Source organism: Idiotropiscis lumnitzeri, chromosome 11, assembly GCF_059441095.1.
Source record: "Idiotropiscis lumnitzeri isolate Australia: NSW breed Sydney's pygmy pipehorse chromosome 11, RoL_Ilum_1.0, whole genome shotgun sequence".
In the NCBI taxonomy this organism is placed as follows: domain Eukaryota; kingdom Metazoa; phylum Chordata; class Actinopteri; order Syngnathiformes; family Syngnathidae; genus Idiotropiscis; species Idiotropiscis lumnitzeri.
The window spans coordinates 10,065,099-10,089,518 of record NC_142401.1 but is presented as its reverse complement, the minus strand read 5'-3'; the positions used below and the strand labels follow the sequence as shown (position 1 = coordinate 10,089,518).

At 40.3% G+C, this 24,420-nt stretch overlaps 1 protein-coding gene across 7 annotated transcripts in view; it reads left to right on the top strand.

Moving 5' to 3' along the window:
- Positions 1–24,420, top strand: part of atp2b2 (ATPase plasma membrane Ca2+ transporting 2) — a 78,050-nt gene that overhangs the window by 41,341 nt on the left and 12,289 nt on the right. For all 7 annotated transcript variants that reach the window (XR_015845744.1, XM_088308140.1, XM_088308142.1 and 4 more), the window contains 10 exons: positions 602–643; positions 2,841–3,002; positions 6,946–7,160; positions 7,249–7,491; positions 15,930–16,171; positions 16,474–16,708; positions 21,297–21,476; positions 21,557–21,644; positions 22,569–22,675; positions 24,155–24,346. Coding sequence is in view for 6 of the 7 variants with exons in the window: in XM_088308140.1 (XP_088164266.1) it covers positions 602–643; positions 2,841–3,002; positions 6,946–7,160; positions 7,249–7,491; positions 15,930–16,171; positions 16,474–16,708; positions 21,297–21,476; positions 21,557–21,644; positions 22,569–22,675; positions 24,155–24,346 (1,706 nt within the window). In the remaining variant the exon portion in view is untranslated. The remainder of the gene's footprint in view (positions 1–601; positions 644–2,840; positions 3,003–6,945; positions 7,161–7,248; positions 7,492–15,929; positions 16,172–16,473; positions 16,709–21,296; positions 21,477–21,556; positions 21,645–22,568; positions 22,676–24,154; positions 24,347–24,420) is intronic.

Below are 24,420 nucleotides of genomic sequence, written 5' to 3'. Positions count from 1 at the left end.
ACCAATATTGGTTTAAAATTCTCCACCAGGAGTTTTTGAAAAGCAATTGTGTGATTTGTCATCTTAGAATGAACAGCACATTCTGGTTGATCCAACGGGTGCAAGCCTGGCACCTCACACTGCTGTGGGATAGTCTTCAACTATTGAACCTTTTGCTGCCAATGTGCTTGCTTGGGTGACTGTAGTCACACAAGGAGATTCACTAAACGTTTGGTTCAAGTGTTGCAGTGGGGTTAGAAAAACAAGATGCAGTAAAAGCAGCCCAGCATGCTCAAGTAGATTTCACAAGTGCTGTGGGATGGCAAGGAGAGAAAAGGACAGACCTTTCGCCAACAGTGTAAGAGAAGTGTTGTTACATGAAAGAAATGATCAACCAAACATGAATTTCCCCGCTTTTTGGCAAGATTTTCAACCCAGCCCATTCACCTATCACTTTCTATGTTGCAAAGTTGTATTAAAAGTCATTTTCCTGTCTCCCTGTCTCTGTTTTTGATGGGAGGGGGTTCCCTCACTGTGTGTTTTTTGTCCATGTGATGATTCTTTGTTGACTTGTCCGCCTTGGTTATCTTTGTTGTTCCTGTCTTGTATGTCTCCATCGTAGGTAAAATGCAAGACGGCAATATGGAGAGCAACCAGATTAAAGGTAACCAGTCCACATCTCTCCCTCCTCCTAATCCTCCTTCCCTTCCTCCCTCTCTCTGGTGTGCCGTGTAAGCTGGGGGTCAAATGCAGGTTACGTTCGCCACAAGGAATGTGCTCTTCGAATGCAGAAAATGATTTTGGGGAATGAACTCGCTCAGACAATTCAACAGTAGGGCCGTATCAGAGCTCAGGTTAGGTTAGCCTACACCCGCCCCCCACCCGCCCCCTCTCCCCCGTCCACTCCACTCCCGTACCCACCGCTGCGTCTGCCACTGCTGTGTCGTCCTGTTGCTGTTCGTGTTGTTGACACGTCGTCGTCACGGCAGCGGTGTTCAGGTCATCCAGGTGCCTGAAAGTGTTCAGAATTCTGATAATACCCAATTGCACGCTACAGCGACCAATCATGGCTCAGCTTCAGTAAAGAGGTGAGCTGCAATTGATTGTCACCCGATGATGTCATTTTCAGTCGACAGAAGTGACAAAATGGCCGCCCCCTGAGCTGGCTAAAAACAGATGGATTTTGCCTCTGAACTCATATTCCAAAAACACAATATTAATCAAAATGCCATGTTTAGACTAGTGAAAGCGAAAAGAACATTTTCTGGAGGGTTGACTTCCCCTTTAAAAGTGTCTCATATTCATATTCATCCGTTTCCTACCTTGCTAAATATCATTGATTATTGCGAGAAATTATGGTCATTGTCTTCGCTCAAACCGGATGAAGATCATTAACTATTATTGATAACGTTTAATTAATATTGTGAGCAAATGCGTTATTTCAGAAAAACTTGCTCTCATGACTTTCTAGGCTCTCATGTTATGGTTGACCCTCTCAGAGTTTACACAATCATCCGTCCATTATCGGAACTGTCATCATGCTGTAGATGATGCTCTAGTCTAGAGTTTTCGGCTCTCGTGTTGTGTTTGACTGGCTCCGTGTTGACACGAGATGCTCTCAGGCTGTAGTTGAGTCTTTATGATCTTATGTTGTGGTTTTCTCTCTGAGGTGCCGATTGAGACTCGTATGTCTTCGGCTCGCATGTGGTGGTGGACACATTAAGCTATCGTTTAGTAGTAGACACCTGAGGCTGTGATTTGGCAGTTGTCTTTTTGGCTCTCATGTCGTAGTCGCTGCCATGTAATATTGTTGGATTTCTGCTCATGGTGTAGTTGACGCGAGGCTGCGGTTGTGTCACTTGGCTTTCATATCGTAGTTGGCTCTCGTGATGCAGGTGACACGTCAGGCTTTCCATTTTGTGGTGGTGGAATTTTCCTTATTAAAGTAATCTCAGAATATTTGAGAGTTTAATAAATTGGTAGCCCTTAATTAATTAGTATCCAAGAAGGAGCTCTCCCTTTCAAAAATGTTGGTTACATCTCCTCTTGGTGCTCATGTTGTATTTGATACTATCATCGATTATAGGTTTTTATTATTATTATTATTATTTATTTATTATTATTATTATTATTTTTATTTATTATTATTATCATTATTTTTATTTATTTTTTAATTATTGGTAGACACATGGAATGTTCTGATTAGGGTTTTATGCTGCCGATGGATTAGCTGCACATTTTACAATTTTAAAGCTCCACACTCACGATTATTAAAATCATCGATAAATCTGTAGATTTTTCCGTTTAATTAATGAATCTTATTTGAAAAAAAAAATCCATTCAAATTCTCTTTATGAGACAAAAGCAGGATCGTATTTGATATTGGCAATGGCGAAAATGCACAAAGAAAAGGGAAAGGGATGCCACACTTCAGACGCGCTGTTGTCTAGTTGTCTGCAAGCTGCGGGTGATCAGTTGTTGTGATCAACAGCATTGATTGACGTATGTCGATCACGTACTTTTCCACGGAAATCAGCCTTTCACGATCGGTGGGCGATCGATCGGAGCGCCCCTTGTAAAAAAAAATGGTAGAAAAACCCTTGTGAATGGTCTGGGATTAGACGCGTATGTATGGAATTTCAAATCCAATCCTAAACCTTTTTACGATATTTTTGTATGTTGGCCAACTTGGCCTCGATGGTAGCATTGATCACGTTCTTCCCAAAAGGAAGGTGCATCCTCATTACCTCCTGTTTTGAGTTCTCCTTGCCAAATCCTGACTTCCTTTTTCATCCATATTCCGTGCCCTAATCTCACCGTTCCTCACACTGCTGTCCGCTGTGGCTTTGTGCTCTTTGCAGTGAAGAAGCAGGACGGCGCGGCTGCCATGGAGATGCAGCCTCTTAAGAGCGCCGAGGGTGGCGAGGAAGAGAAGGAGCGGAAGAAGGTGTCCATTCCCAAAAAGGAGAAGTCTGTGCTGCAAGGGAAGCTCACCAAACTGGCTGTCCAGATTGGCAAAGCAGGTAAAGAATAAGAATACCGTGCATGCTTAAAAGTGCCGGGTCAAAAATAGGTTTGGCCGAAAATTGGTCCGACATTCTACTGGGATCAATTTGACCCAATTCTCTGGGTTTTATCCAAACCAACCTGAAAAGAATGTCTGAGTTAGGTCATGTGACGTTCGCAAGATGAGCCGTGATTGGTCTTTAGCCGAGCCCTGAAAAACTGTGATGTCATTTTCAGTTGACAGTAATTAGTAAAATGGCTGCTCTCTGAGCAAAGACGTATGTAATAACCCGGATTGCTAGTGCAGCCTTACTTGCCGTAGCGAGAAATTAAGCTACTACCCATCACGACGCTTACCTGACTTGAATACATTTCCGTTCTCTAAGCGAAAAATGCCACAATGTGTGACATACGGTCATACCAATGAGTATGAAAATTTTATAAAATTTCACTTGACTTCCCCTTTAAGATGTCTCAGGGGAAATGATCAAATTTCACATAATTGGTCGGAAAGTTAAAGTTTGTGACATAAGGAAGAAATGAATGATCTTCTGTTAGATTGCAGGAAGTATATAATTGACATTTGTGTCCACTTTTTGTGACATTTTTGTTTGGTGGTGTTCCATGCAATTTTTTTCAATGTACTTTTTAAAAATTGAGGCAGCCACAGTAGCATTTTCACCATGGAGCAAAAAAAATAACGAGAACGCGTCACAAAGAAATCAATGTGTTTGTGTTAAGCACGCTTAGCGAGTGGCAATGCAAGATGGCCACCGTTGGCTTCACTTCTCCCTCCAACGAGAAGGTGGCATGTTTGTGACTTTGGTATGCTTTTCTTTTTCTGTCAATCTCTTAAATGTGATTTGGCGCAGGCAGCTGACATTTGCGTCTACTAAGCTACGTACGTTGGCAAAGTCTTGAATTACAAATTCACCTGTGAGCGTTTTCTGTTGTCTAGTAGTCCGTGCTATATTACGACAAATATGCTGTTGAAACAGAAATGTTATAACAATGTAACAAACTCCTTTGTTTGTAATTGTTGGGCATTGTTGTTATAGAGTTGTAATAACCATCCATGTTGTGGTGTCTTCCTTAAGTTGTGCTGTGTCCGAGTTCCGGAACGCCAAACGTTGCTCTGGCTAGAGCGGTAAATTTTTTTCATTTGGGGATTTGCTACGACCATAACAGTGTTTATTATTTTTGGTCTATAAATGGAGTCGACTGACCGATCCCTCGGCTAAAATATGGTGTCTGGTGTCAAAATACGGTGATTCACGGTGAGCAGTGAAATTTATCTTATTATATAATATAAATTTGTTGTTTCCTTGCTAAGCCCCCGCTTGATTCGCCATCATATTTTAGTGGCCAAAATCCACGATATTCACTAGATTTTACGCTAATTTGTTCTCATCTATTAAAATGGGCTCATGCCATGCTTAGGGGTCATTGCGCCTCCTGTTGCTTTGGCATGCGCTTGACAGCCCGCTAATATGTTTTCTCATGGCGTTTTTAAAAATACTCTTGTACTTGTGGACCTACGCACATAATTTTAGAGTATGATGGAGTGTGTGTGTGTTATTTGCAGGCATTTCTAGCCCAGCCAACATGCCCACGTTCTGGGTGTCCTCTCTGCAGCAGTGGCGCATAACATGCATGTAAAGTTTTTCTTTCTTCAGCTAAGCACTTAAAAGTTGCATAAGAAGGTATTTTTGTGGGATTCGGTCCGCTTTTTATTCCTCCGCAAATTCCTCAAAGAAAGTCCTTGTTGTCATAGCGACGCCGTTACATCAGTCGGTCGGCGTGAGTGACGGAATGAGGACGCGGTGTCAGAACAATGCGATGCCGCGGATGGATTAGCATACACTTGGATCATCAGGTGCTCTCAGTGCAGACTGTGTGGACTTTGTTCACTGCGGGAGCTTGTGATTGTCTCGTGTGTGTGTGCTTTATGTTACTATCGCGTCGCTGTGCACTCTGCCTGACACCCAGTGTGGCGCGCCGCAAAGAACCATTTGAAGCTTTCAGAGGTGACTCGGGGTTCAATGACGGGCAAGAAAAAAAATGCTTTGCAGCAGGACATAAGACCTCCCAGAGCTGTATTTAACTCTGCGAAACACCAGAAGTTTTCTAAGGTTTTTCCTATGCTGCCAGACAATCAGAAATTGCATCGAGCAGATGGATGTAATGCAGTACATAAGGTCCTTGGACAAACGGGACAAGCTGTGTTGACCACAAACATGCTGTTCAATTGCGGACAGGTCCCACTTGAGGTCTTCCGACTAACACGGCAAACGATGTCACAGGCGTCACGGTTTAAAATGACTCTGGTTACTGAGCAACATATTGCTTCACTAAGTCTACAGAAGAGAAGTTGTATACAGCAAATGCATGGAATGCTGTTTGCAAAGTTTTCTGATGTCATATGAGCTATGATTAAAATGAAATTGTTTACAGTTACTTGGAACGTAATCCAGAGTAATAACTTTGAGTCATGAGGCATATGATTCACTGAGTCTTAAAAGCAAAGTGGTGAAATTTTCTAGAACAGATATGCTGAATGCAGAGCACAAGGTATTTGGACTAAATTGTTATTTGGAACAAGCATGCAAAAATTAACCTTGGATAATGAGCCACATGCTGCTTCACCAAGTCAAAAAAAACAAGAGATTTTTTTTTTTATGGAGCGGGCGAGCGTGTTCTTCGAATTTCACGGCAGTTGCTGTCAGACAAGCCGCGTAAATATGCAAATGTTCACAGGTGTTAAAAGAAAACAAAACGTGTATTGAGCCACATGCTGCTTCACCAAGATGATCTTTTCATGTCATGGCAAATTGCCGTGGCAAATTTCCATTACAGTTGAGTACACCGACATGACTCGTAATAGCATCCATGCATTGCACTCAAATTACCGAGAGAAGTTTGTAATTATGTTGTTTAAAATGACCCGAAAAGCAAACAACATCCACAATAATAAATATATTACGAAATGAAAACCGACGACCATTGTTTTCATGGTAAAGTGAGACATTGTGATGCAGGACTTGCAGGTATATGTCTTTCCCCAAACAAGCTGCTTGCTCTCTGAAAATTCAAGTATTGATTCCCAGCAGAGGGAATTGCTCACATTTGTCAACTGAGTTTAATCCAAATAAAAAGACTGATTAAATCACTTGCGCTGCTTGACCTTTTGAATAGGCGACGAAGCAAAATTAGATTTGAACGATTACGCTTTACATTTACTCTGTACTTGTGCACTTGCTGCCTGGAGGTTCCTTGATGTGACTCTACATATCGGTCAGGTTCAAATTAGTTTTAAGAATGGCTTAGCCCATCAAAGTAGGATTAGGGTTTGGTTATGGTTTCGATTTAGATTTAAAACTAGGGTTCCCAACCAGGGTTCTAAAGCACAATTAGGGTACCCGGATAGGATTTTAAAACACAGTTGGAGTTCCCTTCTAGGTTTTGAAAATTCACCTTGGGTTCCCAGATAGCACAGTTTTGGTTCCCAACTCGGGTTTTAAAACACAGTTAGGGTTCCGATCTTGAGTTTTAAAGCACATGCTGGATCGGATAGTCGGATACTTCACATTTTATGAAACCACCCAACACATTAATTTCTAGGGTTTATTTATTGTTTTTTTTTTTTCTCCTCATTGGATTTTTATTAGCGTCACTGATATGCGGATTTTAGCTACTCAATGAGCAGGCCGGTCTGAATTCCAAATAATTTTTTTTTTTTTTTTTTTTTTAATTCTGCTCCAAATTCCGTATCGTGTAAAGCCTATTTTGAACCTGGTTCAGCATTTTGAAGTAATGTTTGAAGCCTGTGCTTCCAGTTTCCAGTTTATTTTTAAAATGGAGGTTTCAAGCTTGGTTTGGGGATCCAAAGATGGATTATGAAGTTCAGTTTTCAAGATTGCATCCGAGTTTCACTTTGTGGGTCAACGACACTGTTTGCAGGTTTGCTCATGTCGGCCATCACCGTCATCATCCTGGTGTTGTACTTCGCCATCGACGCCTTCGTCATCCAAAAGCGTCCTTGGCTGCCCGAGTGCACGCCCATCTACATTCAGTACTTCGTCAAGTTCTTCATCATCGGCGTGACCGTGCTGGTGGTCGCCGTGCCCGAGGGTCTGCCGCTGGCCGTCACCATCTCTCTGGCCTACTCCGTCAAGGTGACCGACCGCCACGACCGCGCCCTTGCATCTTTTAGATCACCTTTTTGAGCCATTTTTTATTTTTTTGGGGGGTTTCCACTGACAGAAAATGATGAAGGACAACAACCTGGTGCGTCATCTGGACGCGTGCGAGACGATGGGCAACGCCACCGCTATCTGCTCGGACAAGACGGGCACGCTCACCACCAACCGCATGACGGCCGTGCAGTGCTACGTTGGCGACGTGCACTACAAGGAAATCCCCGAGCCGGGGGTCCTGCCCCCGAAATCTCTGGACCTGCTCGTCAATTCCATCTCCATCAACAGCGCTTACACCACCAAGATACTGGTAAGTAAAGCATTTTATTCACTGTTAATTTATTGATGTTCAGATTGTTCTTATTCACTGGTAATTATATTCATTTGTACTCTTACTGTGATAATCCACTTGGCATGGCAAGATCATTTAAATAACACATTTTATCGTCTTGAAATTGTGGTTACAAAACTTTTTGAAACTGAGAGCTGGGTAATGATTAATGTTAATTTTATTATTAATAATAATCAACAATATTCAGCATTGTGAAGACTCTCATTATGTTAATGATTTCTCACAATGATTGAACAAGGTAGGAAATAAATAATATCAAGATTCAATGATTGGCAGAATGAAATTAGAACACAATGCCATTGAATTCAGTTCCACGCTGTTCATATTGTTACAACTGGTTGGCAGGAAAAAAAATCTGTTACATTTAATATGGAGTACACAAGTTACCTGTGACACTAAATAAAATAAAAGGTGTAATATTATCTGTTGGAATTGCTTTCGAAATTAAAACCAGAAAGAAGTTCTGTTGTTTCTCTTTCAAGAACTACGTTATCATGTTAATTTAAACTTTTTTTTTTTTTTATCCCACGATGACCAAGTAATGTACGCGTCAGGTGTGTTGTCCAGTTTTATTGGAAATGATTGTACAATAAAATAGGTGGCTCTTTTTGGATAAATTTTTTTTATGTGTGTATTCTTGAGCGCGAGTCATCAGAATTTGAAAAGCCTGCAGTTCAGCAAACCTGATCAGTGATGTTGTCCACCGTAATCCTTGAATGGAACGACTTGTGCATGGCCGCTGTTGTTTCAGTCTGATCATCCTTCATAAGTCATTTTCTCTTCATAATTGGTCATTTGGTCCAGTTTTTAAACTAAATATGTTTGTATGAAGATAGCGAAGCTTTTAAAGTGTAAAATTGATAGTCGTTTAACATCATTTGGTACTTGAGTGCTCATGTGTTTGGTGTCCATGTCACAGCTAAGTAGACCACGTCATTCAACAATCTCCTGCAAACAAAGGGCTGAGTGGACTTTTCTTTATGTCTTCATAGCATGCATGTTTGATTAAAGGCAAACATCATTTTTTTCACATGCTCTCATATATGGATATATTTTTTTTTTTAAATGATAAAAAAACATTTTAAAAAATGGCATTCTCCTAAACTTGTCACCTTGAGAGTGCTTGTGTAATTTGGGTCTAATCTGATATTATAATTATATATTATAGAATAGCAGACTGCAATTGGAACCAATCTGTCCAAGTGCAGCAGACGGTGGGTGGATGCTGGGAGTCGTACGCAAAATCGAATAACTGTTAATATTAAAAAATAAATAAATAAATAAAATACCAAAAAAAAAAATCTTCCGTCGAGCCACTTATTCTATACCTCATGATGTCCCTTCAAAATGATTCCCACAGCAAAGCATTTGTTCAGTCTAAAGTCCAGAGAACCGGTTGGGGTGAAAAAGCTTTTAGTTGCAATGACCATTTGAGACGCACGTGGGCTCAAGTTCTCACAGTCGTTTAGTCGGTAATTGTACAAAATGTTCCACACCGGACTTGGATTTTGTCACTTTGTTCTTTTGCAATTCTTTTCCAGGCTTTTCAACTCAGCCCCTTTTTTTACTTGAAGTTGTTTTTTGTGCGGTTAAAAGACAAAAGTCAAGTCTCCTTCTTCTTCTACTCCCACACAGGAAGACCCGCTCATATTGCTCACACCAACACAAAGTGATACAAATTAGTTTTAGGCCAATGTGAATTTGATTGTGGGTGGTTGTCGATTTGTGCCCTGTGATTGGCTGACAAGCAGTTTTGGGTGTAGCTCGCCTCTCAACCAAAGACAGCTGTGATTGGCTCCAGCACACCTGCGACCCTTGTGAGGATAATTTCAAAAAAATGGATGGATTGCTGTAGCTACCGATATTTGGCTGAGTAAAATTTTGTTAATTTATTAATCAGCTGATTAACTTTAAAAATATGTAATATATAATGAATTAAACAACTTATCACGTCATGCGTCAATGCCCATTGAGTTCGTACTCTTTTTTTGTATTTCCCCTTGCCACCAGGTGGCAGTATAATACACACATAGATAATACACAAAGAAGAGTTTCACAACCAAGTGACTCAGTGACCTTAAAAAAAATAAAAATATTTAAAAAAAAATATATATATATATATATATATGTATATATATAAAAGCATTGTACCTTGTTGTCTTTCTTGAATTTTATTTTCCTTTCCTTCCTATTTTCCTTGATCAATAATTGTCTCATCACTACCACCATACCACTTCGTCCCAGATTTTCTTGGGCTCACCTGCGTTCTTTTTGGGATTCTAATTCCAGCCTGGCCTTTCTATTCTTGTTAGTGAGTGGTTCACATTTTCAAGTGTAATGTCTGTGCTTTAGCCCATAAGGTGTTGTGCAAACAGTACACTGTAATACGTTCACTTTTGCCCTCTGGAGGTTGTTGCTGATGTCACAAACACTTGTTTGAGCCGCATTCTCTACAGCTCTCAAAATGTCATTAGCGGCTGTTGTTGTCCTGAGTCTCGCTTGCTGAGTACAACAGTGGTTTAGTTCTTCTTCAAGATATTACTTTTTTTTTTTTTTTGTATTTTCACATTTGCTTGATCATCGGCTTTCAGTGTTGGTACTGAAAATGTTTAGCAAGCAAGTTTTGCTCATATGAAAAATAAAAGGGCCTATCTTCTAATTTACGTATGAGATTTCGGTGTCAATAAATGAACACAGAAATTTAACTGAAATGTTTTCGGTCAACAGTATAAACTAAGGAATTGATTGTTCTAATGCTTTTGTTGAGGAATGTATAATGTATAAATTCTGAGTAAATAATTTTCCATTTTGTGTATGAGATGGTTGCAAGATCTTGCACCATTAAATTTAATCCCCACATCCAAAAATCTTTAATCTGCCCTTCCGACATCCACTCGCCTTCATTTGGACAGAAAAGTGTGACGTAATTTTCCTTACAGTTCCGTGTCCACGCTTATGAGCCGCTTTGATTTGTGTCTATGAAGTGCTCCTTGTGTGTGCACCTTCAACAGCAGCCTCAGCCTTCACTGCATGTGTGTGTGTGCGTGTGTGTGTGTGTGTGTGGGAACAAAACAACACTGCAAAGCGCTTTGAGCACATCCGCTAAAAAAAGCCCCCTACGCCACCACTTTGACCATTCACAAGCACAGGCGAGCTCATCCATCCATGCAACGATGCATTAACAGGCATGCGTGTATACATATGGATGCATTTATTCTTTAGGAGCTCTTGAATGAGGAAGAAAAGTGAAGCATACAATTAAGGAAGGACGTTTATCCCGAGAGCTGAAAAAAGGGGACATTTCAGAGGAATATTTAGTTCTTGACGCCCCCACCAGTCAGTCCCTCAGCGCGCCGCCAGCCCTGCAGTATGTTAGTGGCTGTGTTCTTATATAAGAGGCCAATCCTGTGGGATGCTAAGATGGCTGTGGAAGTCTTTGATGGCCATTACACACGCAGCGGCGGGAACACAATGGCGAAAGAAGGCAGCCTTTAATACTTGTATCAAGTCACGATGTGAAGTGAAGTGTGGGGAGGTGTTTGCACACGCGACACAATATGTATACGCTCACCTCAACGCAATACAAACGTGAAGCAATGAAAAATATGATAATACTGTGGGTCAGGGGTGTCCAAACCCGGACCTCGAGGGCTTGAAATGTCTCCCTAATCCAACACACATGATTCAAATGATCATTATTGTTGTTATCAGGCTTCTTCAGAGCTTGTTGATGAGCTGATCATTTGAATAAGGTGTGTTAGACAGCTATTGGAAGCTGGCTGTGTCGTTTACCTCACGCCAGTTCAGTGACACAATGTAACACTGAAAAGCCGACATCCATCAATTTATGGATTTCAATTCGTGTTAATTTGCTAAACATTTGGACTGGCAACCTTTTAAGCATTCGCTACGACAGCCTCCAGGTGGTCCCCGCATCTCGCCCAAAGTCAGCTGGGTACAGCTTGCATCTCCCCCGCAACTCTAAAGTAGGGATTAGTGGTACAGAAAATGGATAGAAGGACAATTATGTGACTGCTCTATATTCAATATAAAATACAACATGCTTTTTTTTTTTTGCCTCCACCAAAGCGCCATCTGCTTTGTGCGACAATGCCACTGATGCTGATAAAAGGCATTACAGAACAGGGAAAGAAAAGCAAAAAAAAAAAAAAGCAACACAATGTGGTTCCTATTATGAAGCATTGCTCATTTTAGCTCGGCACGCAAGTTCATTTGGGCTTCATTTATCATCTTGAGTGTCTTGAAAATGGAAGCCACCCTCATGTAGTGATGAACATAATTTGATCATCCCTCTTTTTGGGAAACCGCCAGCCTTTCCTTTCCTTCACACTTGACAGGACATCATCAATTAACCCTTTTTGGAGAGTTTAAAGGCATCCCAGCACACACAACACGGTGGACTCCATGCTTCTGCAGAGCATGTTTCTGGGCTGACCGGTGCCACTGGTGATAGAATTCCTAATCGTGCATCATTATGATATACTGTAGATGCACACGCCAGTTTTACTTACATGGTTAGGTTGGCGATCAATCGAGCCTAAAGGACAAGTAAACAGATCTCTTTAATGAAATTGGGCCAGTCCAGATATTCTTCAGTGAACTGGCAGGAGATGTTCTCATGATTGGCCCGCAGGGACCGAGCTGCTTCTTCAAAGTGAAAGTGATATTCATACAGTTGTGTTTTTGCTCTTTTATGCACAATCTGATTGTACTTACTGACTCAGGGCACATAAAGGATACAATGTTGAATGGATATATATATATATATATATATATATATATATATATATATATATATATATATATATATATATATATACATATTATATATATATTATATATTATATATATATTATATATTTTAGATTATATATTATATATATATTATATATTTTAGATTATATATTTTTTATATATGTATTTTATATATTTTATATTTTATTTTTTTTATATATTTTATATTTTATTTTTTTAATATATTTTTTTATAGGTATTTTAATCTGTTTTACTTTGTGTTCATTTTAATGTTTAAAATATTTAGAATTTATAAAAAAAAACAAAAAAAAAACGATTTTTTAACTTGATTTATATATTCTTATATACATATATATTTTATTTCTATCGCAACCATTTACCATTTGTGGTACCTTGCCAAAACAAAGTGCCAAAATAGGAAGGACATGGTGGAAAGACGGAGCAAGGAATGGAGAATTAGAGCAAGGAGAGTCAGACAAGATGGTGACATGATACTGTTGGAGCGGAGGAGGGAGTTTGTCAGACCGCACTCAAGTGACAAGTGTCCTCATCGTGGACTGCGAGAGCGCCTCGCTGCCCTCCAGCACACCTCCGGGCTTCAGCCCAGTTGGCATGCACGCTTCATGCGTAGCGCGAGCGTATCATCCACGAGAGGGATGGCATGGAGGGGAAAGGGATGAAGAAGAAGGTCATTGAGAGGCGGGAGAGTGAATGAGAAGATTACAAAGGAGAATGAAAAGAAGTGGAAGGAACAGGAGGCGTGGAGTAAGGGAGCAGGAAGTCAGCTTGCCAGCTCTCCCTCTGGCATATGTCCTTGCCCGCGGGAACACCCGAAGACCAGGGAGAGGGCAGCTGGTCCTCAGCCCGAGCGGGCCCCAAAACGTGCCAACGGCAGCCCGGTCGTGCCAACATGGGACTCTCGGAGCCAGCAAGGAAGTACCGTCATGCTTTAACCTCAGCGCAATCTCACAAAACCAGAAACCTGCCGCAACTGAGTCGAAAATTTATCACTTTTCTGCCTTTGACACTTGGCGACTCTTGCCTGAACTGTATGCACTTGCCCGGAAAACGTTTCATGTGTCTTTGTTTTATAAACTCAGGATGTGTAGTAGAAAATTCTAAAAATTTATCTCAAATCATATCATCCGAGTCAAGAACTTGGAATAAATACAAAACAATTGCAGGTCACATCCAAGTTAATATTTCGCTAGCGTTCCAAAAATGTGTCCAAGCGATTCATAAGCATTTGTGTTTGCCTATGTGTTCGCTTCTTGACAAGTGTAATTCATCGGCATGGGGGTGAAGTGCTGCCTCCGAGAATGAAAATACAATCCATTTGTTTACGGTCTTTATCAGGCTTAACAGGTTGCTACGTTCCAAGTCGTCATGGTAACAGAAAAATGTTTTAATTTGTACTGTATTTTATTATACTTGGTGTATTTCACAAAAGCATTTAATAAATCTTTGAAATAAGAAAAAAAATGCCAAATACAGTAAACCTCGTGGCATCAATGACATTACGTTCCACACCACCCTCGCAATAATTGAAAATAGCAGGACAAAAAACATAGAAGTCGCAATGGAGGGGAATTTACTCTATTTGCCCTTTTGATTATGTTTCGAAAACTCAAGCATGTCATCCCGAGCAAAAATGACAGTTGCATAGGTCACAGTTGTTAGATTTAATGACTTCATACCAAGGGGTCTTACAATACCTCAAAGTCTAGTTGGTCTCTGCATTCAGCCACATAAACTAGCCATACAAAAGTTGTTCTTTAATAATTTGCTCACAACCACGTCTTCTCCCCCCAAAAAAATCAATTCACATAAATAAATAAAAAAAATAATGTCAGCAATAATTTGTTATTGGCCTTCAGCTGAAGTAAGATGCTGGAATAAAATCCACAAAGATAGCTGGACCTCAGCATAGAGAAAAGAGCGAGCCGCCTCCAGAAAGAGCAACTCAATATTTGGACTTTCCGGGAAGGAAGAATAATAAATGTTGATTTATTTCTCCGTGGCCATATTTACATGGCTGTCTCCCAGCAGCTGCCACCAGCCAAACAACTCCAGCTGAGAGGGAAAAAAGAAATCACATAAAATGTTCTCCATTATTAAAAATCCAATCACTTTTCGTCCCAATCGGATTCATGTTTAGCTGTGTGGCAGGATAAGCGAGTGCGCGGTTAAAAAAAAACCAAACAAAACAAATGAAGGCTCTCTCCTAAATGATCACTAATGACATCAGTGAGACAGTGTCTGTCTTTGGCTAATGAACGGATGGAACTATTATCCGCATCCACACCGTCTGCTTTGTGGAAAAGGTTACAAAATCACTTCACTTTATACCATTCAGTGAACACAATAGAATATTGCCCTTGTCGTAGTCCAACACAATATAACCCATTCAAATGAAACAACAATATAAAGTGACTAGAAAAAGTCTCAATCAAAATAGGTGGGTGGTACAGTTTCTTTTCAAGGCAAGTGCTATATGCTAATGCTAACGTAAGCCACCGTCTATCACGTCGCTGATCGGAGAGATATTAGCTTGAAACCAAAGTACACTTCAGTCAACAGCCCAACTCAGCAACATTAGTGGTGGCAACGTTCACTAAAAGGAAACGTCATTCAACAATGCCAATCCGAATGTTGTGTTTGGAAAGAGTACATATTAAAAAGATTTGTTTGATTTCACCTTTGTTTTATTATACTAATTGCATTCAATGACAGAGAATTATATGTGCAGTCATTACATTCAAAGCTATGTAGCATAGCAGCTAGCATTGCTTGCTGATTTTTTTATTTTTTTATTTTTGTCTCTGTCATCCTTTAGCTTTGTGGGGTTTTTTTTTTACTCTTCTCTTCAGTTGTTGGGCAGATTGACCATTTTTAAAGTTTAAAAATATATATATATATATTTAAAGTTTAAGTCTTCAAATAGCTTCAATCAAAAATGTCTGACATTGCTGTTTTCTTCTTTTCACTTTGTGTGTACATATTGTAAATAAAACCCGGGGGCTATAGAAATGTTTAATTTATACGGTTCCCCGCAACCCCTCCCTCCCCCCAAATATAATGCTATGCCTTGATTTTTATTTCCTAGATTTTCAAAAATGTGTTAAAAAAAAAAAATTTATTTCTTATGTTTTTATGGTTACACGTGCAGCCGGTTAGCATTTTCAAAGAGGAGGCTTAAAGCTTTGCGCCTTGTTGATGATAAATGATTGCGGATGACAGCATTCCTTGCTATCATAATGTGATCTTGAGACGAGCAAATGTGTGAAGTGGCTCGCTCTAAAACGAGAGTAAAGTGCATTCGATGTTGACATTAATGAGATTTGGGTTTCAGCGCCAGTTGAAAGGGAACATGTATTAAAAGAAAAAAGGCTGTGTTCCTCATGAATTTCTTTATTTGTGTCAGCTATTCTTTTTAGTCACTTGGTGATTCATGTGAAATTTGCGACAATAAATTATGTTCACATAAACCATCATGGCATTGGTGTGATAATAAAGAAGCTCTACCTCTTGATCAAGATGCTTAGATGAAAAAAGAGCTGGCGCATTTAATTTGATCTCAGAACACAAACACTGAAAACCTCTCCTCTGCGTCTCCGCAGCCCCCGGATAAGGAAGGCGGTCTGCCGAAACAGGTGGGCAACAAGACGGAGTGCGGCCTGCTGGGATTGGTGCTGGACCTGAAGCGAGATTACCAGCCAATCAGGAACCAGATCCCCGAGGAGAAGCTCTACAAAGTGTACACTTTCAACTCTGTGCGGAAGTCTATGAGCACCGTCGTCAAACTGCCGGACGGGAGCTTCCGGATGTACAGCAAGGGAGCATCCGAGATCGTCCTCAAAAAGTATGATTATTTACTCAACTGCAGATGGGATGAGGTGTGCTTCTATTGGGCAGTTGTCCATAAGAATACTTACTGCAGTTAAAGATACCATTTTCATAAATGAATAAGTTACATAAAGTAAGGTATCTTAAATGCTTTACAGCGGCTTTTATTCGTGCCATTTCAAATGGCAGAAAGATCTACAAGAGAACAAGCCTTTATTTCTACATTATTTTTGTCTTAAAACAATGTTTCCTGTAGAGCCCGACCAAGATGGGATGGGCTTTTGATTCATTTTCACACTTTTTCCTTCTATCCCACAGATGCAACCACATTCTGAGCGAGGTGGGCGAGCCCCGCGTTTTCCGTCCACGGGACAAGGACGAGATGGTGAAGAAGGTGATCGAGCCCATGGCCTGCGACGGTCTGAGGACCATCTGCGTGGCGTACCGCGATTTCCCCAGCGACCCCGAGCCCGACTGGGATGACGAAAACAACATCCTCAGCGACCTCACGGCCATTTGCGTCGTTGGGATCGAAGACCCCGTCAGGCCAGAGGTAGGACGGGGTTGGGATGGGATGGTTGCTGGCAAAATATTGGATTGCTTGGTTGCTGTTGTTCTGTTCTAGGGGTCGGCAACTTAAATACCCTAAGTGCCATTTTGGCAGTCACCCACAGCAAAAAAAAAAAAAAAACATTGAGAGCCTTGAAACCCTTTTAATATCTAAAGTGAGGGAAACACTGCTCATGTTGTTTTTATCAGGGCTTCAACTAACAATTATTTTAATAACCGATTAATCTGTCAATTATATTGTTGATTAATGGATGAATCAGATTTTAAAAACACTTCATTTCCATCCGTTAAAATACAGGATGTTATTTCAAATTGAAAGTAAATGTTTTTGGTCCCTAACGTCAAGTAAATGTTTTGGTCCAAAATGACACCCAAAAATGTTGATCATTGTATTCCAAAGTAAAAGTAGACGGCAGTTAATTTATTTGGATTCAACACCAAGGTAATCAGTCTGATTTTATGGAGGACTACAAAAATCTGAAAATATTTACTGTTATTGTGGCACCTCTATTAAAAAAAAAAAAAAAAAAAAACTATAGTGTTGTATTCATAAACTGCTAGAGACAATGCAAAATATTATCTCTGCATCTTACAACATTTTCAACTCTGAAAAAAGCTCAAGGTGAATTAAAAATGACTATTTCACTTGACAGTGTCAAATCTTGTGTTGAATTACACAATAATAATCAATTAGAATATTTATTTTAGTTTGTTAATGTGACTTTTGCTCATAAACTACAACATGCATCGTCCACACATCATAGCAGTGTTTTTAATGCAGTTCATGTATCAGTAAATATTCGTTTTTCTTCAGAAACTTTTCATTTCCTGGACTTACCCCGCGTTTGGAATAGCTCAATAAATCTTGGCGCGTTTGCGTGACAAAACAAGAAAAAAGTTTTATCTTAATGTTAGATCAGTGCTATGTGAATGTCACACTTTTATGGATTGAAATACACTCTGTGCACCCGCCTGTCAACTCCAGGCGAGTCAAGATTTGTATCTGCATCAATCAAAATATGAGCTGTCAAAGTAATGAATTTATCTGGTACCCAAACGACCTTTCCGCCTATAAATGATACATTTACTCGACCGCAAGTCCCTCTGCCTCCCTTTCACATAAGTTACTGTACACGTGCGCTTCAGTTACTATGGTTACGCTTCACTCGCATCATCCTTTGACGACATTTACTCGCATCATCCTTTGAAGCTGTTATCGTCAGGGTTGCTTGGCTTCTTGGAAATAAAAAGGAATGAATACAGAATACGGAAGAAAAAGATGAGCTGGGAGTACAAATAGGATGTTCTAAAGTCTTAAGTCGACAAAAGATGCTGCGACTGAAAGAGGTCACCGCCCCAACATCAAAATGAGAAATCTTGCCCTTGTGCCTCTTTTTTAAATGGATGCGCTGGACAATTATGATTCTCCCAAGGACGTTCCAGAGGACATTTTAAGACAGAGGATCCTTTGATAATATTTGCAGCATGTCTGGGTGGTCTGACCCAACCCGACATCCATCCAAGAAGGAGTCTTTAGAGTTTTATGGCTATTGAACTTTGTGTTTGTTGCGCCTTTGGAAGAAAATTGCGCTCAAGTCACAGACTACATTTATTTTCTGATGTCAATTTTAGGACTCATATTTCATTAAACTCCACGGGTGGGAAGTTAGTTTTTAATAACTGTATGCCAATTAACAGCATTAATAAAGGAGCAACGAGAGAAATTTTGATAGCGATCTGAAAAGGAGGAGAATGTACATATGATGCCGACAAAGCAACGGTGGTCTGCTTGACTGTGTTTTCGCAAAAAGTTGATCATATTTCATTACTAAACACTGTCTCATTCACGTCAGTATCATACTGTATCATTTGTAAAAAAAATCACTAATTTATTACTCGGTCATTGATTCCAATTTGGGACACGGCGTCAATGCTCATACTGACCCCCCTCCCAATTAAACAAAAAGCCTTTGAAATGTGTGCTTAATTCATCTTCCCAAACTCTTTTTCGAAGGTCTTAGAGCCATGTGTGATGCAACAGATGAATGGATGAGCGGACCAAGCAGTGCAATACCGTGGTTGATTGCTTCCTTATACACGAAACGTTTCAGCTAAACAAAACAGGCTTACTCAAATAATGTGTATAATATATTCATTTGTTCATGTCGAAAAAAAACCCCAAAAAAACACACATCACATCAGCAACACTTCCAATCTTGAGACTACATAGTTCTGCACGGAAGAGTGCGGGAAAAGGCATTCGTTTTACAGCACATCTTAGAAAGCTCTAGCGCAAAATAGTTAATTGTGTCACTTCATGAAAAAAAAAACTGAAATTGACCTCGTTTGGACAGAAGACTTTTTCTTGTCACGCAGCATGAATCTTTTGTCAAAGTCCTGACTGTGTCAATGCACCCTTCCGTTGATCCTACTGAAGCCGTGTGTCTGACTGGCGAATAGTCCAGGTTTCTCTTTGCCCAAGTCAGCGGAGTTAGGCTCCAGCCCTTTACGTGACCCTGAGCCAGACAAGCAGTGCAGAAGACGGATTTTATTTTGATCGTGTGTCAAGGGCGAATCAATCTGCAGTGTTGTGGTTGTCAGGGAGGACAACTCTGAAGAGAGATAAGAAAGCAAAGCTGTGCTTGATGGAATCTGTGTGCAGTGGGACATCTGACCTCGTTTGGCGGCTCTCGCGCAGGTGCAGGAAAGCCATGTTGCGTTATTCAGCCTCGTCTTTTCATCCTGCTCGCAACCATCAGCTCTTTTGTACCCTGTGCTCGTCTTCTTTTTCAATTAAACCAATTGTTGGTGGCTCGTTTTGATGACCGGTTAGCCTGTGGGGCTGCCATAGATGGGGAATTAAAAAAAAAAAAGAAACTAAACAAAAAATATAAGACGAATAACCTCAGGGGTTTATGACAACGGTGGCCGAGCAGAGTGTAATTGCTCTTACAGAAAATCCCTGTTTTGGTCCCCGCGTTGTGCTTTTTGCTTAACCACTTCTTTCTGATGACCTGCGGTCATGAAGACGAGAAGTCAAGCAGGAATGTGAATTAGTCCGGCGAGGAAAATGTGGAACAGCAAGAACTCTGGTGAGAAAATGGAATATGCAACTCGTTTTTGTGCTGGTCTTTGCAGGGCAGCACGGTGCTCGCGTGATTTGCATGTTTTAGAGTCATTTTAGTGATGCAAATGTGTGAAATTACAACCCTTTTTTTTTTTTTTTTTTTTTATGAGAGGCTTGATTTGGCTCAGCTATGTAATTGTGCTGGTGGATTTCTTTCTTAAAGAAAACGAAACAAAAAAAAAAAAGCTAAAGTATGTAGAACATAACCAAGTGACTCGCGAGTCAAACGTATGCATAGGTCCGCCTCTGTGTTTGTGCATGTGTGGGTTTGGAGAGCGCAGCTCGCCCACACTGACCTTTGCCAGAGAAGAGGACATGCTGGCTTCTCGTGTGCATCAATCTCCATACATAACATCTCCCAGCGGATCCACCATGCTGTTCGACATCACATGATCACACATGGACGACGCAAAGCTCGCCCCAAAAACTGCGTGCACTGCATACTGCGCAGGTTGTACTTATTTATGACAATAGCGATGACCCTCGTGAAGATGAGCGGTTCGGAGGGATGGTTGTGGTTTGTTATGTGAAGAGAATATTCCCATTAGGGATCATAAGGATAATAACCAAGAAATGTGTGGTTGGATTCCCTCATTAGCATTCCAATAGACAAGTGTTACCATTACCTAATAATGCCACAAGAGGGCGGCAAAGGACTGATTTTCTACACTGTTGGGAAAAAAAACCCGTACGATATTTATACCTTTAAGTGCCCAGCGGCGGTAGTAACTACACCTACTGGACCACCTGTATCTCTTTAACAAGGTACATATTACGTTCCTTACAATATTTACCGTTTGTATGCAAATACAGTATGTAGCTTAAGGTACATACAAAGTGTACACAACTGGTAATTAAGACTCATCCAACGAATTAGGAATATCGTAAGCACACCTAATAATGATTAACAACCTTATGATGGAAAAAGATTCTGCAGTCACCTGAAACAGCGCAGCCTAACAACGGTGATGCCCCCTTCCGTCCAGGAACCGTTGACAGTTTGTTGAACGTGCTTTCAGTTGCTCCTCCATGGTCTAGATTGCGTACTACTAAAACTGTTAATTTCTTTGAACTGCATTCCGTACAACCGTGCGCTTTTTCGAAAGGCACCCTTACATTTAAATATATATATATATATATATTTTTTTTTTTTTTTAATTTATCTTTATTATTTATTTATTATTTATTTATTTTTTAATTTCAACCCTAAACGTGTAAAAATCTACAGAAAGTGAGGCTGCAATGCTGAAGAAATAAGCAAGGTACTCCCTTAGCATTGGCATGCAGGAGGTCCAGAGTTTTATCCAACAACAACTATCAAAACAAAGGGCCATATTCATTTGTTTTAAAATTGGATCCTATTCCAAACAAATTGTGATGTTACACATATGTAAAAAAAATAATAATAATAATAATAATCTCATTCTTTTGTGCACTTCTGTAGGTGCCGGATGCAATTCAGAAGTGCCAGCGTGCGGGCATCACCGTGCGCATGGTGACCGGGGACAACATCAACACGGCGAGGGCCATTGCCATCAAGTGCGGCATCATCCATCCCGGGGAGGACTTCCTCTGCATCGACGGCAAGGAGTTCAACAGAAGGATCCGCAATGAAAAAGGGGAGGTACGCTGCCGTCCGAGAATGGAAGAGTTGACCCTGAGAAAACAAAACATCACTCACTCAACTGTTGTGCTTGTGTTCAGGTGGAGCAGGAGCGTATTGATAAGGTTTGGCCAAAACTGCGAGTCCTGGCCAGATCCTCCCCGACTGACAAACACACACTGGTTAAAGGTAAATATGCATTTGTCTTGGTTGCATCTGTTGCTTGGCGGAAGTCATAGGGTGTGGGTGTGGCACACTTAAAAATGCTCACACACAAAAAAGCTTGTTCATTTTGCTCCGCATTGATTTTAAAACAGTAAAAAATAAAATAACACACTGAAGTCATCCACACCATGCTTTTAATATTTGGCGCAGAAATGACTACCAAAAAAACAGCCAAGTTCATTTACACTCATACATTTTCATTGCTCTGCATTAATTATGAAACACGTACAAAGCCAGATAAAATATTTGGCTTGATGCAATCATGCCCAGCATGCTGTTTCATTAACTCATAAAACAGCACTGTTTAAGATTATACACCAAGTTCATTTTTACCGTGCAACGTTATTCTTGTGACATTACAGCGTTTTTATTGAAAAAAAATATGAAACTTTATTCTTATTCTTTTTTTTCTTGGTGAAAAATGAATCTATTTTCTGACTTTTTTCTAAAAACCAAGTAAACCTTTTATCTTTGTTAGTTTTTTTTTTTACTTTAATCTTGAATGCTAAAAACATTCACATTCCTTTTTTTTTTAACTCCTGCTCTTTATTTATTATAAAACAAGCAATATTTCAGATTAAGAGCCAAATTTATTTTTATTCTGGCATTTTCCCTGCTTTGTATTGATTTTAAAACACACAAAAAGATTAACATGGTGCAGTTATGCTCCTAATAGTTCCTTGTCGCATAAATTACAATAAAAAAACGCCACTATTTCTAAGATTAATTTCACTCATGCTTGTGAGCTTTTGCTGTAAATGACATACTGCGATCAAACATAAAGGGACAAATTACGAGCGTAAATCACAATGTTTTTTTTTTTGCATCCAATCGCCTTTTGTAGTGTGCAGTGTACGCACAAATAAAACGTTGCTATGTGTGTGACAGGCATTATTGACAGCACCATGGTGGAGCAGAGACAGGTGGTGGCAGTGACAGGCGACGGGACCAATGACGGGCCGGCCCTGAAGAAAGCTGACGTCGGCTTCGCCATGGTAACCAAAACTATTCACTTCCTAGAGATAGATCTCGCTCCTCAACTGCAGATGTATCTTCTTCACCTCTGCGGTATGCGGGGTTGCTGCTGTAAAGATGATGAGCTCCACCTAGTGGAGGACAGGGGACACACATTATAACTGCAGCAGATTACCAAATTATTGTGACAGTGGGATAATCCGCGTTGTCATTGTGACAGTGATCTGATTTGTACTGATTCTCATCTTTAGATCACACTCAGCGTTATGGACAATGGCCACATACAGAAAACTGGAAGGATGCAAGGATCACTTTCATATTCTTCCATTTGAATAGAATAGAAATAGAAATCCCTTTATTGTCATTGTACTCAAGTGTGCAACGAGATTAGAGGGCTCCCCTCTCCAGTGCAATACAACAATACTCAGTTGATGCCAATAAGAGCAAGCAAACACTAATAAAAAGTAAAAAGGAGCACTGTGAGGGGGAGCTGTTAGCCGCTGCGTCCATGCGCGCCGCCATCTTGGATTATATATTATATATACATTAAAGTGTGGTGTTTTGATACATACTTTCTATGTACTATAGCTTTTTTGAAAAAAATCGGCACAATTTTTTGTTGAGGTGATGAGGTAAATAGTTTAGGATTTTGTGGTGACGTGGAATTATTTAGTTTTTTCACAATGATTAAAATATATGCATGTGTATTTAGTATTTTAGTTGTAAGTAGATTCTTTGCTTCTTTGCATATCTAGAAAAGCTTTACATAAAAAACACAACTTTGCCTCCACAGACCAGCTAACAAATAGCATCTGTGTGAAGGTGCTGGTTTGGAGAAATTGATATTTGAACAGAAATGGTGCGGCAACACATAATAATAATATTGCCTTTATTAGTCCCACAATGGGGAAATTCGAGATTCGAACCCAGGCCTCCTGGGGAGACTGGGTCCGGAACGCGGCGCCTTAGACCACTCGGCCATCCTGGCAGCCGAAATTTGAGATTCGAACCCAGGCCTCCTGGGGAGACTGGGTCCTGAACGCGGCGACAGGCACTATAACGGTACTCGCGGGAATATTTTTCATCTGAAAAAAAAATCTTACATCAGCTACCTGAGTCACTTCCGATAGTTGTGTAACTCATCTTCATTTATGTCGGCATGACTGTATATACTGCCCCCTGGTGGCCAAGTTATATGCACTGTAAGGATAAGGAAAATCAATAAATCACAGTGCAAAGCTGTGTAATTCTTTACATTATTTTTTATTATGTTATGTATAATTATGTTACCTATGGTATATATGTTTTTAGAAACGATATTATAGATTGCTATATTTCTGATAAAAAAAAAATAATAATTTTTTTTTTTTAGGGGGGCTGCAACTGATTGCTGGCATTTAAATAGCATTGTCACTGAAAAAAGACAGGATATATTTAGTAGCCTGGCCGTTGCTATTATAGATCTTTAAAAAAACATTATTCCCAATCTCTACTCCAAGGGCATCGCCGGCACCGACGTGGCCAAGGAGGCGTCCGACATCATCCTTACTGACGACAACTTCAGCAGCATTGTCAAGGCGGTGATGTGGGGCCGCAACGTCTATGACAGCATCTCCAAGTTCCTCCAATTCCAGCTCACGGTCAACGTGGTCGCCGTCATCGTGGCCTTCACGGGTGCCTGCATCACACAGGTACGGACGAATGAGCCCAAAATGTGGTAAGAGGTACTGAAAAAGACTTCTTAGCATGCTCAAGTGCAGTTTTA